Source organism: Phaseolus vulgaris, chromosome 11, assembly GCF_051622355.1.
Source record: "Phaseolus vulgaris cultivar YP4 chromosome 11, ASM5162235v1, whole genome shotgun sequence".
Lineage (NCBI taxonomy): Eukaryota > Viridiplantae > Streptophyta > Magnoliopsida > Fabales > Fabaceae > Phaseolus > Phaseolus vulgaris.
The window spans coordinates 36,056,532-36,071,424 of NC_143508.1; the positions used below are offsets into that span (position 1 = coordinate 36,056,532).

Below are 14,893 nucleotides of genomic sequence, written 5' to 3' on the forward strand. Positions count from 1 at the left end.
AATATTTTAATTATATTTATTTCATTTTTAATTAAAAGTATTAAATGTATTTATTATATTATTATAATAGGTTGTGAAAGGAATATTTTTAATTTTCTTCGGTGTCAATTATCTTTTTTGCTATACTGTTAGATATTAACTTCCGCAAACAGCCAAGCATGTATACCTGAGTATATATGCCACCTGAGGAAAATGGTTTATGATAAATTCACTTACATATAAAAGATAACAAGATATATAATATCTCTACCATTATATAAAATCACAAAAATACACTATTTGATAACATATAATCGATTGTTCTCTTTAATAAATAAAAAATTGCTTTATTTCATTTCACATACCATCATTTATACATCAAGGTGTAGAACACACAAAAGGCTAAATCATTGTCAGCTTATTATTCCATTTCCACAAATAAATATCAAACATCCATCCCAACTTTGAACCGAAGACCAGTCATAATAGTTCTGAACTAAAAGTATAGGAAACAAAGAACAGAAAAATGAAAAATAAAAGAATTGTATGAAAAAAAAAATGAAATCAATACTCAACCACTCTTAATGCTTAGAAAGATAAAACCAGCACTGAAGCCATGAATGCTCCAGCAGAGGCAGCAAGGGAGACAAAGGCTGAAGCAGCAGCACTGGGAGGGGGAGGTTCACTGACAGGGCTTGGTGTTTGGTTTGTGTCTGAGGTTGGAGATTGACCCTCTTGGCCAGTAGGTGATGGTGAAGAAGATGATGATTGTGGTGAGGGTGGAGAAGCATTGGTGGTTTGGTTGGTGTTTTTGCTCCTTTCAGCTAGCACAATCACTGTTAACTTCTCATTTTTGAGGCAGTTGTCTTTGCTTCCACTTATGAAGAAGTGAGGCCCTGATTGGTTTAGCTTGAAGACTGTGTGGCCATCAGAGAATTTTGCATAAGGTGAATCGGTGTTGCAGCTCGCATAGTCTTCACTCTTTACATTGAGCACTGAGTCTTGGCCAGATTGGTAGTTGAACACTGCAATCACCATATGAAAAAGTTTAACTCTTAGGATATCATTGATAATGAGATTTTGCTGAGAAAAATGAAATCTACTCAGGGTTCTAAATCTTTGAAGTTGTGAGAACAATACTCATAAATATGTGAAAAGCAAGACTTATTTTATAAATTGATTTTTCACCGAATATATATATATATATATATAAATATATCGAAAAAGTTAAAGAACTTCTGGGGTAACCAGCAAAGCTCCAAGTCCCTGTGAAGAAGTACTACTTTTGTGCTGGAATATGCATCCAAAACTTGTTACAATAATATCAATTAGGAGCAAAGAGAAAGGATTTTCTTAAGCACAAGGAAAAAGGAAGAAAGGTCTTTTCTTAATTTAGGTTTCGTAGTATTTGATATGAATGATAAATTGAAAAGAGAAGGTTAATTTGAGACAAAAAGAATATAGAATGATTTCCATTAATCCAAGTAGAAATATGTCAATTAGATGATCTAAAGTGAAACGTTAGACTATGTGAGTAGGAAGCATAGATTGAATGAGAACTCACCAAGGGAGTCTCCAATTTGAAAACGGCTTTTTTCTGCCCATTGATTGAAAGGATTGAAACTAGGATCATTTGGAACACTCCAACCCTTTTGGCCACCAACTACGAAATCATAGGAAGCACCTTTCTGCACCATCAGCAGAAGACAAAGCCAGGCAAAGGCATGCACTGCTTTCTTAGACCTTAACATGAATGTGGCCATGGGAAGATCACAAAGATTTTTGAAAGCTAGAAGAAATGTTAGAGGGATGGTTGACATTGAAGAATGATGAGGGTTTATGTAGGTGTAGGTTGCATGGAACTGTGGCAGGGAAGCTATTACAAACTTTTGATTATTCTCCCTTCTGTTAGGGTTTACTTTGATTCTGATGCAAAGCACAAGTTCAGTTTTATATTATCTGGACCATGAGCTGTTTTAGAATCTTTCTCAAAAACTTGGTGTGTGGGTTTGTGCTTTGCTTCGGTGCTATCAAGAATATTCATGTCTTGTGACATAAGGCTAAACTTCATATAATATTCTTCCATACCCTTCAGTTTTAATGTGAAGCTTTTAGTATGTGTTGTGTTGTGTATACTACTTCACCAAAAAGACGTGCTAGATTAACAGTGCAACCATTTTTGTGTCTTCTGCTACCACTTTTACTCTTCACCCTTGTCTCCTTTATCATCTAATAATATCCTCCATGGTAAACTTTGTCAACTTTTTTCACCAATGAATTTCACTGTATTAAATATTGCAGTTAAAGATTTCATTTCTGTCACTAACCAAAAAGGCTTTGCATATTTTTGGATGCTTCAAAAGTCTTTACAAAGATATACAACTTTTGTGGAAATGTATAGAAATAGTATTTGTTGAAAAAGGAAGAATAAACACAGTAGAATGTATGTATGTTTTAATATTTATAAATTCGGAAATATATTTTAATTTTTCTTTTGGTAGGATATTTTTTTGATAAAATTTAACTGTAAACTGTATAAAGTCACAGTCCATTATAAAAATAATTGTTAAAATCATATATGTGATTCTTTTATTAAGATTTTAGTATATTTATTTCATTTATTATTCAAAATTAAAATATTTTTTTCTTAAAAAATTTGGTCCAATATAAATCAAACTCAAATAATCCGTCCAAATTAACCTACAAGCTAAACAATCCGTATCTGATTAATCTGATAAATTGATATAAATTTTAAGATATTAACTTTAAATTGTAGTAAATTGGATGTTTATTGGAAAAACAAAACACATTACAAGAAAATGAGAATTTAGTTGTCAAATATTTGCGTGGGCTAACTATGGACGCAAATATCGTCGGTCAAACAGATAGAAAATTCACGCAAACTTAATTTTGACGCAAAATCGACACACCTACGGATTTATTTATTTTTTTAAAAAAAATTCATTTTGCGTCGGTCATGGCCCACTCATAGTTTAATGTATGCGTCGGCTTGCGTCGGCCACGACCCACGCATGTTTATATTTTAGGTTTTTAAAATTTATTTATTTAAATTTATTTAATGTATAACATTATAAGAAATATTTTAATATTTAATTCTTTATTATATTTATTTTAAAATTATTTCTTTAATATTATAATAAATTATTTAATTTTTAATTTTTAATATAAGTTAGTTAAATTAAATTTATTAAATTAATTAAGTGTTTGATTTAAAATTAATTGATTAAAAGAAAAGACGTATTTAAATTATTTAAATGTTATATAAAATATTTTATTATTTTAAAGATTATTTATTTTAAATTTATTTGATTTATATATTGTCATAAATATTTTATTTTTGAAATTATGATATAAATTAATTAAATTAAATTTATTAAATTGATGAAGTGTTTAATTTTTGAAATTATTTAAAAAAAGTTATCTTAAAAAGGTTATAAAGATTTAAAAACATGTAGAAAAATAATAATTGAGTAAAAAATAGTAAAAAAAATGCGTATTTAAATTTTGTAAATATTATATAAAATATACATAAATTTAAGAATATAAATTCAAGATGAAGTAATTAATTAATGCAAAATGTAATGAATGTATTTAAAAATAGAGAGTCAATTTTATGTAAAAATGTTTTATTTGGCTTAAGAAAAAAAAGTTAGATAAAACTTTTGATTAGTAACTTAAATAAATTTAAATGTTATATGTGTGCAATGGATGAATGAACTAGGAATTCTGTTTTGATATCCATTGTAATTTTAAAGATGTTACTTCTCATAAATGAAGCATAAGATCATCTTAAAGAATTAGCGAAAATGTATATGATACAAACATATTAAGACTAAATGCGTGAGTAACTTATTCTTAATTGTTAGATTGCTACAATATCCAAAGTGTTCCAAAGTTGACTACATGCTCTATAAATGTCATTGTTATAGTTACTGAGTATGATTTCGAAAAGAAATTGATGTTTTCCAACTGAAGCACATAATAATGTAGTAAGTTTTAAGAGACGAGATGACACATATGCAATATTCCTTATAAGTGTGTTAATACAGTTTCCCAATGTACTAAATAATAGGTCTTCGACATAGTAATTTTAGTATACTTAATTCTTAATAAATGTAACATAAATAAGTAAATTTCGATTGGGTGTGATATAGAATGAACTTAAAATCATGGAATAGAGTTCATGATTACATTTTGGATTATAAGTTAATAACCCTAGTCCATTGTCAAGGTAAGTTGAACTAAGAAGTGCATTTTAAAGGCCGAAAGAGAGTATCATAAACAATTTGAGAAATATGAGTCATTTCGTGATAGTATATAGAATTAACTTAGAACCATGGAATATAGTTGATTATTAGATTTTGGATTATAAGTTAGAAGGGATGATGAGGGTATCATGACCAATTTCAATAATAGGGTTGATTGATATTTGTGGTAGTAGATGTTATGTCACATACAAATTATACTTAATTTAGTTTTTGTATAAATTAAATTTGTTTATTATTTTATAAATTAAATAAAGTCTTTTTTACAAATTAAATTAATTTTATGTTGTAGAAATTAAATTAAATTATTTTGTATAAATTAAAGTAAATTTTTATTGTATAAATTAAATTAAATATTTTTTTATAAATAAAATTAAATTTTTTATTGTATAAATTAATTTTTTTTTATAAATTAATTTTTTTTTATAAATTAATTTGTTTTTGTTGTATAATGAAATTAATTTTTTGTATACATTAAATTAATTTTTTTTGTTATATAAAAAAAGTTTTAATTTAATTTTTAAATTTTGAATTCGATTTTGAATTTAGTTTTTGTATAAATTAAATTTCTTTATTGTTGTATAAATTAAATAAAGTTTTATTTACAAATTAAATTTATTTTATGTTGTAGAAATTAAATTAAATTGTTTTGTATAAATTAAATTAAATATTTTTTATAAATTAAATTAATTTTTTATTGTATAAATTAAATTGTTTTTTATAAATTAAAAAAAGTTTTTGTTGTATAATGAAATTAAATTTTTTTATACATTAAACTAATTTTTTTGTTATATAAAAAAAGTTTTAATTTATTTTTTAAATTTTGAATTTAGTTAAAATTAAATATTTTAAAGTATGCGTCGGACGTGACCGACGCATGCTGAGACTATATATAAAATTTTTTGTGTCCCCGCTTTCCCAACACACAAAAGTTGCCCCAAATTAGAAAACTTAAATTTTTCGCCCTTCTTCAGCTCTGCTCCGTGGCCATCACTGCTCCGAGAGAGTCCTCCGCCTCCTCTGTGTGCCTCCGCGTCAGTGCCTCCGTCTCACCGCCTCCTTTGTGTGCCTCTGCGTGCCTCACCGCATCCTCCGCTGCCTCCGAGTCACTGTCTGGGCGTCACCGTCACCGTCACCGCCTCCTCGCTGCCTCCGTGTCACTGTATGGGCATAACCGTCACCGCCTCCTCGCTGCCTATGTGTCACCGTCTGGGCGTCACCGTCACCGCCTCCTCTGCTGCCTCCGTGTGTCTCCACCTCCTCCGCGGAACTAACCCTAGCCTCCTCCGTGTCACTCCATTTAAAGGTTCAGAGTTTTCTGATTTTTTATTTGGATTATTGAAATGGTATATTGGTTGTTGTTATATTGGTTGAATAATATTTACAATTATTGAGCTGTGAATGATATATTGGTTGCTGGTATATTGGTTGTTGGTATATTGGTTGAATAATATTTACAATTATTGAGCTGTGCATGGTATGTTGTTGGTATATTGGTTGCTGGTATATTTTTTATTGAGTTGTGAATGTTATATTGTTATGTTACCTGAATAATATTTACAATTAGGCCAGAAAGAATGAAAAAAATGTCTATAGGAAGAATAACAATAGTAGCTGGGAAGGCCATGATTTCTCTTTTACAAAGAAAAGAATGAATGTAAATTAATAATAGACATGTAAGCTTTGTAATTTACATAGAAAATAATTGAATTATAACACGAAAAAGTAGATTAGTTCCGGCACTTCACAATCTGAGCACGTGATTGAAAATCAAATGCTTTGTGCTGAATTTAGTATGTGGAGTCAGAAGTATGCACACTTGGAGGATGAGCTAAAGGTTATAAAAGATAAACCTATCTCAATGGAACATGACAAAAATGCTTCCAATAGCACAACTCAATTCGATCATGAGTATGATCTAGAGCATAATGATCAACCTGTTCCTTAAAGTGCATCCTATACTGTAAGTTTAACTATTTGACAATTTTATTATATACTAAGTATTTTAATTATTTAATTTATTTATTTATATTGTTTGTATTTTTTACAGGTTTATTACATCACTATGGGATTCATTTTGCTACTTTTAGTTAAATTTGTAAAGTACAATTTTAATTGTAATATTTTTTTTATGTATTCATATCATTTTGAATATTTGAATGGATCAAAGACTTTGTTTAACTATTTGTATTATTTTTTGTACTTTGGATGTGTTTGTGGATGTATTGTGAATGATAGTAATTTGTCTGAATGTGATTTGATTGATATTTATTTTTTACAGGTAAACTGGCTAGAAAACAAAATAAATTATTTTTTTTCCTTTTCTTTATGCGTCGGCCTTTGGCCCATGCTAGTTTTTTTTTTAACATGTGTTGGCTTTTACGTGGGTTAGGCCCACACAAACTCTAATATATATATATATATATATATATATATATATTATTTATTTATTTATTTATTTATTTTTTCAATTTCGTCGGCAAAACCCGACGCATATGTGTCGCTTGTGCGTCCACTCAGATTATGCGATTTGCGAGGGCTTGGCCCACGCAACGTGTGTCCAACTCGCTAGCCTACGCTAGTTTCCATTTACTTTCAAGGTTTTTTCGTCGGAACTGTGGCCAACGAAAATCCGACGCATATGCATCCGTTTATTTGGCGTTTTACGTTCGTTTTTGACCCACGCTAAATCCTTGTTTTCTTGTAGTGACAATAACGACAACGTATTAGAGAGAGATTGAGAATGTCTGTAAGAAAATTACAAACATCTTCTTTCTTCAATGTTCATATCTGTATTGTCTTCAAGAATTTTTTTAATTATTATTTTAAAAATCATTCAAAAACTATTTGAAGAGATGGATTATTTAGATTAATTACTTATTTAGTTTAACTATGATTGGTAGTTACTTATAAACCATGTCTTAAAGTTGTTTATGACCCGGGTAACCTAGAAAATCTTACAAAATGTTTGTAGAAAAAACATTAAAATATAAAAAATTATAGGAAGATGAAATTCAAATTTAGAAATTTTGGTTCTCAATGTATTCTATAAACAAGTCCAAGTTACATTGTATTAGTCTATCTCTAACATTCTTTCTAACATTCTCTTATTATGCTTTGTTTGGATTTGAAATGATTGGATTTGAGATGAAATCGAATATAAATGAGGTTGTTTGGATTAAGAAAAAGATGATAAGAAATGAAAAGAAAATTTATGAAAGTTAGTGACTTATCCGATAAGTTTGATTGATAAAATATTTTTTTAAATAGATAAAAGTGTACGATTATAAATTTACCATCGTGGTTAAAACTAAATTAAAATGAAACATGATTAAATTATTTAATGTATAAAATAATTTAAATTTATGTAAAAATATTTTACAAATTAAAATTTATGTAAAAGTATTGTACAAATTTTGACACATATATTTTTCATAAATAAAATTTCTAAATTATTAAAAAAATAATAAATATAAATCTTAAATTAGTTAATATCATACTTAAATAAAAATTTAAAATAAAAAAATTCTTAAATTATTCAAAATTCTAAATAAATACAAATCTAAATGATTTAATATAAGTATTTAAATAAAATATAAAATAAAATTCTTAAACTTTTTAAAATCCTAAATAAACACAATTCTAAATTATTTAACGTTGTATTTAAAAAATTTGAAATAAATAAAATTTTAAAATTATTATAAATCTTAAATAAATAAAATCCTAAATTATTTAATGTCCTATTTAAATAAAAAAGTGAAATAAATAAAATTATTAAATTATTCAAAATTCTAAATAAATACAAATTTAGATTATTTAATGTCATATTTAAATAAAAATAAAAAATAAATAAAATTCTTAAATTGTTCAAAATCTTAAATAAATAAGAATTTAAATTATTTAATGTCCTAATTTAAAAAAAATTGAAAACAAAATTATTGAAAATACAAAATAAATACAAATCTAAATTATTTAATTTTTTATTTTAAAAAATCTAAAATAAAAAAAATCTTGAATAACAAATATTAAACCTACATTTGAAATGTATATATAAACAACACCCGAAAAGAAATAAGATTTTTTTTTTTCAAAAAATGAATTAAACTAAGCACAAATGATAACGAAGATCGATTATTGGATGGAATTTAGTTCTACATCGATTCTCAAACACACAACATCGATTACCAGGAAAAATAAAAAAAATAGAGAATCGATTCTCATGGATCAACATCGATTATCTAAAATAAACGAGAATTGAATGTAACTTCTCCAACATTGATTCTCCAAAACAGTTCAAAGTCTATGTTCATTACTTGAATAATCAATTTTCATCTGCATGGCTCTGAGATGAAATCTGCACGATGCCACACGCCGTTTCTTTAAGGCTAAAATTGTCCTTCTCCATTCCACCTTCACATGCGAGAACTATGTTCAACACCTTTTTTGCATTTCCACACTTTCATTTACGCGCCAATTAAAAAAAAACAAAAAAAAAACTTTTTTTCCGCAAATCAATCCGAATTCGAATGAAGAGTAATCACCCAAAAACAAACACAACATTAGAAACATAATAATTTTGTTATGAATAATTATATATTAATAAAATATTTGACTTAATAAATGATATTTTATGTAACATGAGATTATTTATCATAAAATATATATTACAAAATATATTTGTATTTTTTATTTATCTAGGACATTATGTGTTGGAGATTCCACATCGACTAGAGATAAGGACATTTCATAATATATAAATGGGTGCAGACCTCACCTAATCGAGCCGGTTTTATGGGGTTGAGTTAGGCTTAAAGTCCACTCTTTCGTAATATGGTATCAGAGCCATTTCGAGGAGCCTATCCTAGCGAGTATTTGTTGGGCCTATCGTGCCACCCGCTATCGGGTCGCTATCGGACCACCCATAATATATAGTCCCACGCACGAGCTTCTATCTATCACTCTCGGCGTGAGGGGGGTGTGTTGGAGATCCCACATCGACTAGAGATAAGGACATTTCATAATATATAAATGGGTGCAGACCTCACCTTATCGAGCCGGTTTTATGGGGTTGAGTTAGGCTTAAAGTCCACTCTTTCGTAATATGGTATCAGAGCCATTTCGAGGAGCCTATCCTAGCGAGTATTTGTTGGGCCTATCGTGCCACCCGCTATCGGGCCGCTATCGGACCACCCATAATATATAGTCCCACGCACGAGCTTCTATCTATCACTCTCGGCGTGGGGGGTGTGTTGGAGATCCCACATCGACTAGAGATAAGGACATTTCATAATATATAAATGGGTGCAGACCTCACCTTATCGAGCCGGTTTTATGGGGTTGAGTTAGGCTTAAAGTCCACTCTATAACATGGTATCAGAGCCATTTCGAGCCTATCCTAGTGAGTGTTTGTGTTGGGCCTATCGTACCACCCGCTATCGGGCCGCTATCGGACCACCCAAAATATATAGTCCCACGCACGAGCTTCTATCTATCACTCTCGGCGTGAGGGGGGTGTGTTGGAGATCTCACATCGACTAGAGATAAGAACATTTCATAATATATAAATGGGTACAGATCTCACCTTATCGAGCCGGTTTTATGGGGTTGAGTTAGCTTAAAGTCCATTTCTTAACATTATGTTTTAGATTTTATCAAAACCTATGTATTTTTTTTTCTTTAAAACATAAAATTAATAGGAGTATTAAGAGTACTCAACCTACATAAAAAAAAAAAATCTCATAACAAAATATTGATTGATTCATGACATCTACTTTATGACTCATCTCAGAGTGCAACAACTACCTAGCATAAATTTGACCCTCCAAAATACAAAAGAGGAAATTGAGAACATCTACCCTAAACAAAAAGACAGGAAAATTCTAGAAGTCATTCCATTGATAACATGTGAAACAGTTAACAAAGATTCTTTAAATCCTCTTAATTAAGCTAAATCAATATATTTTTCAAAATAGACGAGGTAATTTGTGAGTAGCTATTTATATGATGACAAATCTTGTAGTAGTAGTAAGCACTTACAACATCATTTTAACTTTTTCTTTCGCCAAAATATTTAAAACAGATGATGAATTTATTGACACCCCAATGTTGAAATTAATTTGGCCCAAGAAATTTAAATTTAACCTTTGGCATGACCTTTTGGCCATAATCAATTTTATGTGAAGATGACAAAACATAAGTGGGCACACCTTTCTTTAATTTTGTTTTATTTTCTTCCTTCATTTTTTCCAATAATTAAAAAACTACAAACAAAACGTGGCAACCCTTCCACAAAGAACTTGTTGTGTGCAACCCTTGCATATTATTAAGATTCCTTTTTTTGTTGTAATAACTTACTTCTCACCTTTCTTGCTCTATAAAAGTTTTATTAGACAATCCTCTAAATTAAAAGGTGGGTAGTACAAATATTCAATTTTAACTATATAAACCTACACAAATAATTAAAAATAAATTTGAATTACAATAATAAAAAAAATCAATTCTTAAGAAATTTAAATAATGTCTCTTAACACATTTTTGTATATTTAAATAAATTTTTAATTAATGATTTTTCTATCAATATTAAAGATGTTGAGATTGTATAAGTTTGATGTACATGTATCCTAAGATATTTTTAAGACTAAGCAACTCAAAGGTTCTTAACCCAAATTTAAAAATCAAATGACATAAAGAATGACATAAAAAAAAGACATATGTAATAATAATAAAATATATATTCACACAGTGAAGGATGAAAGATGATGATGGTAATAAAAGAGAACCTACTTGTGGACACTGACACTACAAGAAAATAATTAAATAAAAACTAGTTTTAGAGACCAAAACAATTAATTACTATTAGACTAAATTAGAGACCATTTTATAAACTAAAAAAATTATTGGTATATAAAGTAGTTTATATTATTAATAAAAATTTATAAAATGGTTTCTAAATTGGTATCTAATCCTTAACTACCAAGGTTTTAACCACTTACTATTTTATATTCTAAATCAGTCTCTATTAGTTTTTTAAGACTAATTTAAAATGTAAAATATTAGTAGTTAGAACTAAGGTAGCTAATTTAGATACCAATTTAGAAACCATTTTATAAATTTTTATTAATAATAGAAACCACTTTATATATGAATAATTTTTTAGTCTCTAAATTATTATCTAATTTAGTCAATATAATGACTAATTATTTTTTGTCTCTAAATTTAGTTACTATTTAATGAATTTCTTGTAGTGCTACAAAGCAAGAAGGATTTAACCTTTGATAGTGTGTGAAAAACAAGTCGAAATACACAAAAAGAAGAGAGTATTGAATTTTGTATTAAAACTTTTGTATTTTTTTTTGCAATGAATCGTTTGATGAAGATTAGTCAGACGCAAGATTTTGAATTGATAAACGGTTTGTCAAAGAACTTAAAAAACTTAGATAATAAAATCCTTCATTCTTCAGTTAATTCAGTTTTAATAACATGCAAAGTAAACTAGTTCAAGGAAAGAAATATTTACCCTTGATATTTTCATATTGGTTTATTTGTAAAAGCAGGCTATGTTCAACTCTTAATCAACTGATCAAGTTCTATTAAGGAGACTTATGTTGCGAAGATACAAATTTATTATTCTTTGGACCTCAACTACTTTTGGCTAAACAACTTAAGTATTATTTGAACATGCAGTCACTCCTAGCTAAAAACTCAAGTATTATTTGAAACACGATGACTCTTGCCTAGACAACTTGAGTATTGTTTGGACCTCACCCATTCTTGGATAGACAATTTGAGTATTGTTTGGAAATCAAGCACTCTTGACTAAAAAAGCCAGAGTATTGTTTGGAACAACATCCACTCTTAGCAAACACTAAGTATTCTTTGGAACACAATCACTCCTAAATAAAAGTAAGTATTCTTTGGAACACAACTACTCCTAACTAAGATTGAGTATTCTTTGAAATACAATCGTTCTTAGCTAAGGGTTTGATGAATAAAGCAAAATAAAAAATATAAAAAAGTTTTACTCACTAGGTTGATATGAGTTGCATTAGACATCACATAACTAGAGTTTTTAAGTTTCACTTGATTTAGATTGTAAATTTCAATTATAGGTGAGACTTAGTGAAGATTGACATTGGACATGAATTTAACCAAGGGGTTATATAAGTGTGAAGGTTTTCTTCAAATAGCAAATGAGAAAATGATACACACACTTTATAATTGATGAGACGAAAAAGGAAATACAAAGAAGAAACTACAAAGAAAGAGATACAAGGAAGGAAGTAAAGAAATGAAGTAAGAGGAAGTAAAAAAATGAAGCAAGGAGAAAGTAAAGAAAATAATATAAGGTGACTTATGGAGGAAGTAGAGTTTGGTGAAATGAGATTAAGGTGGAGGAACCACACCACTTAGAGGGAAGACTTTCAAGATGAGTGAGGAAGAGACGCCACTTGAAGCTCACACTTAAGATAAAACTTAGAGAATTTTTAGAGAACTCTCACTGAACTCAAACAAAGTTTCTTTACTCAAAATATAAGGAGTGTCATACAAGAGGAAAAACACTATATTTATAGGAGAAGGTGTCGTGTGATTAAGAGGGGGAGGGAAATTCAAATTCAAACTAATTATAGTTAACTCCTTAATCATGCTCCTATAATAATAGATTTAGAAGAAGTCACATTTTACACATTTAAGCACGTGTTTAATATGAAAAATGTGACTTTAGGTGTGTCCTTTAGATAGGGTTTCTATAAGCTAATGCTACGGTACCTCTCTTGGGTAAAATGTGATCCCAATTTATTACACTTAAACCCTACTTTATAGAAATACTAAAAAGGGAAAACAATTGGTGTCTTGGCCCTTTCTTCTGTGTTATGCTCCTAGTGATCCTAAGGAATGGAAGGGCATAAGTCACTGACTGTCTGAGATGTCTAGTCTAGCCCTAGATCAAGTGTCATGCTCCTAATCATTCTATTGAAATGTTGGGCTGGCTAAGGTTGTGCTAGTTCATTCATGGTTTCATCATATGTAGAGAAAACACATCTTTTGACGAATATCCAATTGTAAGGCTACACTTTCACTAGTTCCATATCTCCAATATCCAATTGCACATCATGCCTTTTTCTTATTATCCTGGAACTTCATGTAATTTTGCATTCTAGATACATTGTTCTTTCACAATTGCATTAATGAATCTCAATTAAGCATAATCTTGAAAATCATAAAGTTCCTTAGGATGATGCTCCTAAGGAATAAGAGAAGAAGGTTCTTTTCCAAACAAAGCTTTATAAAAAGACATTCCAATGTTGTGATGAAAACAAGTATAACAGCAGAAATGTACCAATGCAACATTTGCTGCCACATTTTCGGTTTTTCAAACAAATAACACCTTAAATACATTTCCAATGTCTTGTTGAAATTTTCTTTTAACCATCCGTTTGAGGATGATAGAAAAAATTATTGTCAAAGAAGTAACTTGAGACTTGAAATTTTGTTGCCAAAAAGAATTGATACACATTATCTTTTTCAAAAAATAATAGTTGAATACAGATTGTTAATGAATGTTTCAACCACAATTTTACAAGTGAATCCAACTTTTGAGTATAAAGTGACCATATTGTTGATCAAGAGTGATCTAGTGCTTTGAAGAATCCAAATCCAAGATGTTTGATGAAAGGATGGTGTTGCTGTTGTTTTTGGGTGGGATCTGGGTAGAATAGAATGTGATCCATTCCTTTGTTGAATCTAAAAATGATGTGATTTAAAACCTTTTTGAAATCAAGTGTTTTTCCAACTAAGTGAAAAACAACCTGTTGTTTTGTCGAATCAAACGGTTGTTTTACTCTTAGGAGTTTTGAAAAGGTTGAAAACTGTTTTAGTTTGGTTGACTTAATTGTCAAGCCAAACAATCGGTTGTTTCGTGGTTTCAACCGATTGTTTCTTTGAAAATCCTAACAGAATTCAATTTTGAATGGTGAATCTACTTTAAATGTTTTTCAATTGAATACGCTCCTTTATTAATTGCTTTGACCAATCTTTGGAAAATATAAATGGTTTGTTTATGTTTTCAAGCAAGAAAGAGAAACAATTTTGAGTTTTTCAGTTTTGACAAGTTTGATTCTAAGATTTGAAGATTCACATCAAGCTTTGGGTTTTCAAAGAGAGTGGAATAGGATTGCAATTGTATTGAATTCAGATTGTACTTTGAACAGGTGTAATCCTTTCTAAACGTACTATATTTCTAGTGTTGTGTGGCCAAGGAGTGTTGTGTGTTCTTGAGGTGGTCAAGATCAATACTCTTGGTGTGTTTTGCCAAAGGTAGTGTGTTTCTTGAAGGGTTCAAGGTCACTACTTTGGTGGTTTGTGTTTTCTAATCTGGTTTGATTGCTTAGTGGATTACCCAGTGGTTTTCTGGGGACTGGATGTAGCTCTTGGCTTAAGAGTGAACCAATATAAACTGTTGGTGTATCTCTCTCTTACTCTGAACTCTTTTAATTTATGTTTTAAGCTTTGCTGATATAAACAACCGATTGTTTTTCTATTGCTTTGTTGTTTTATTGCTTAAATTCTTGGCAAACTTGATTCCTGTTCTAGATTCACACAAAGAATTTTGTTAAACCTGAAAAAGTTTT

General features: G+C 29.2%; 1 protein-coding gene across 1 annotated transcript; it reads right to left on the bottom strand.

Moving 5' to 3' along the window:
* Positions 1-305: 305 nt before the first annotated feature.
* LOC137829925 (early nodulin-like protein 9) lies at positions 306-1,801 on the bottom strand. The gene is made up of 2 exons (XM_068636952.2): positions 1,544-1,801; positions 306-1,004 (listed from the first exon to the last, which is right to left on the bottom strand). The coding sequence occupies exons 1-2, from the start codon at positions 1,797-1,799 to the stop codon at positions 568-570; spliced, it is 693 nt and encodes a 230-aa protein (XP_068493053.1). The 5' UTR covers positions 1,800-1,801; the 3' UTR covers positions 306-567.
* Between the last annotated feature and the right edge of the window lie 13,092 nt (positions 1,802-14,893).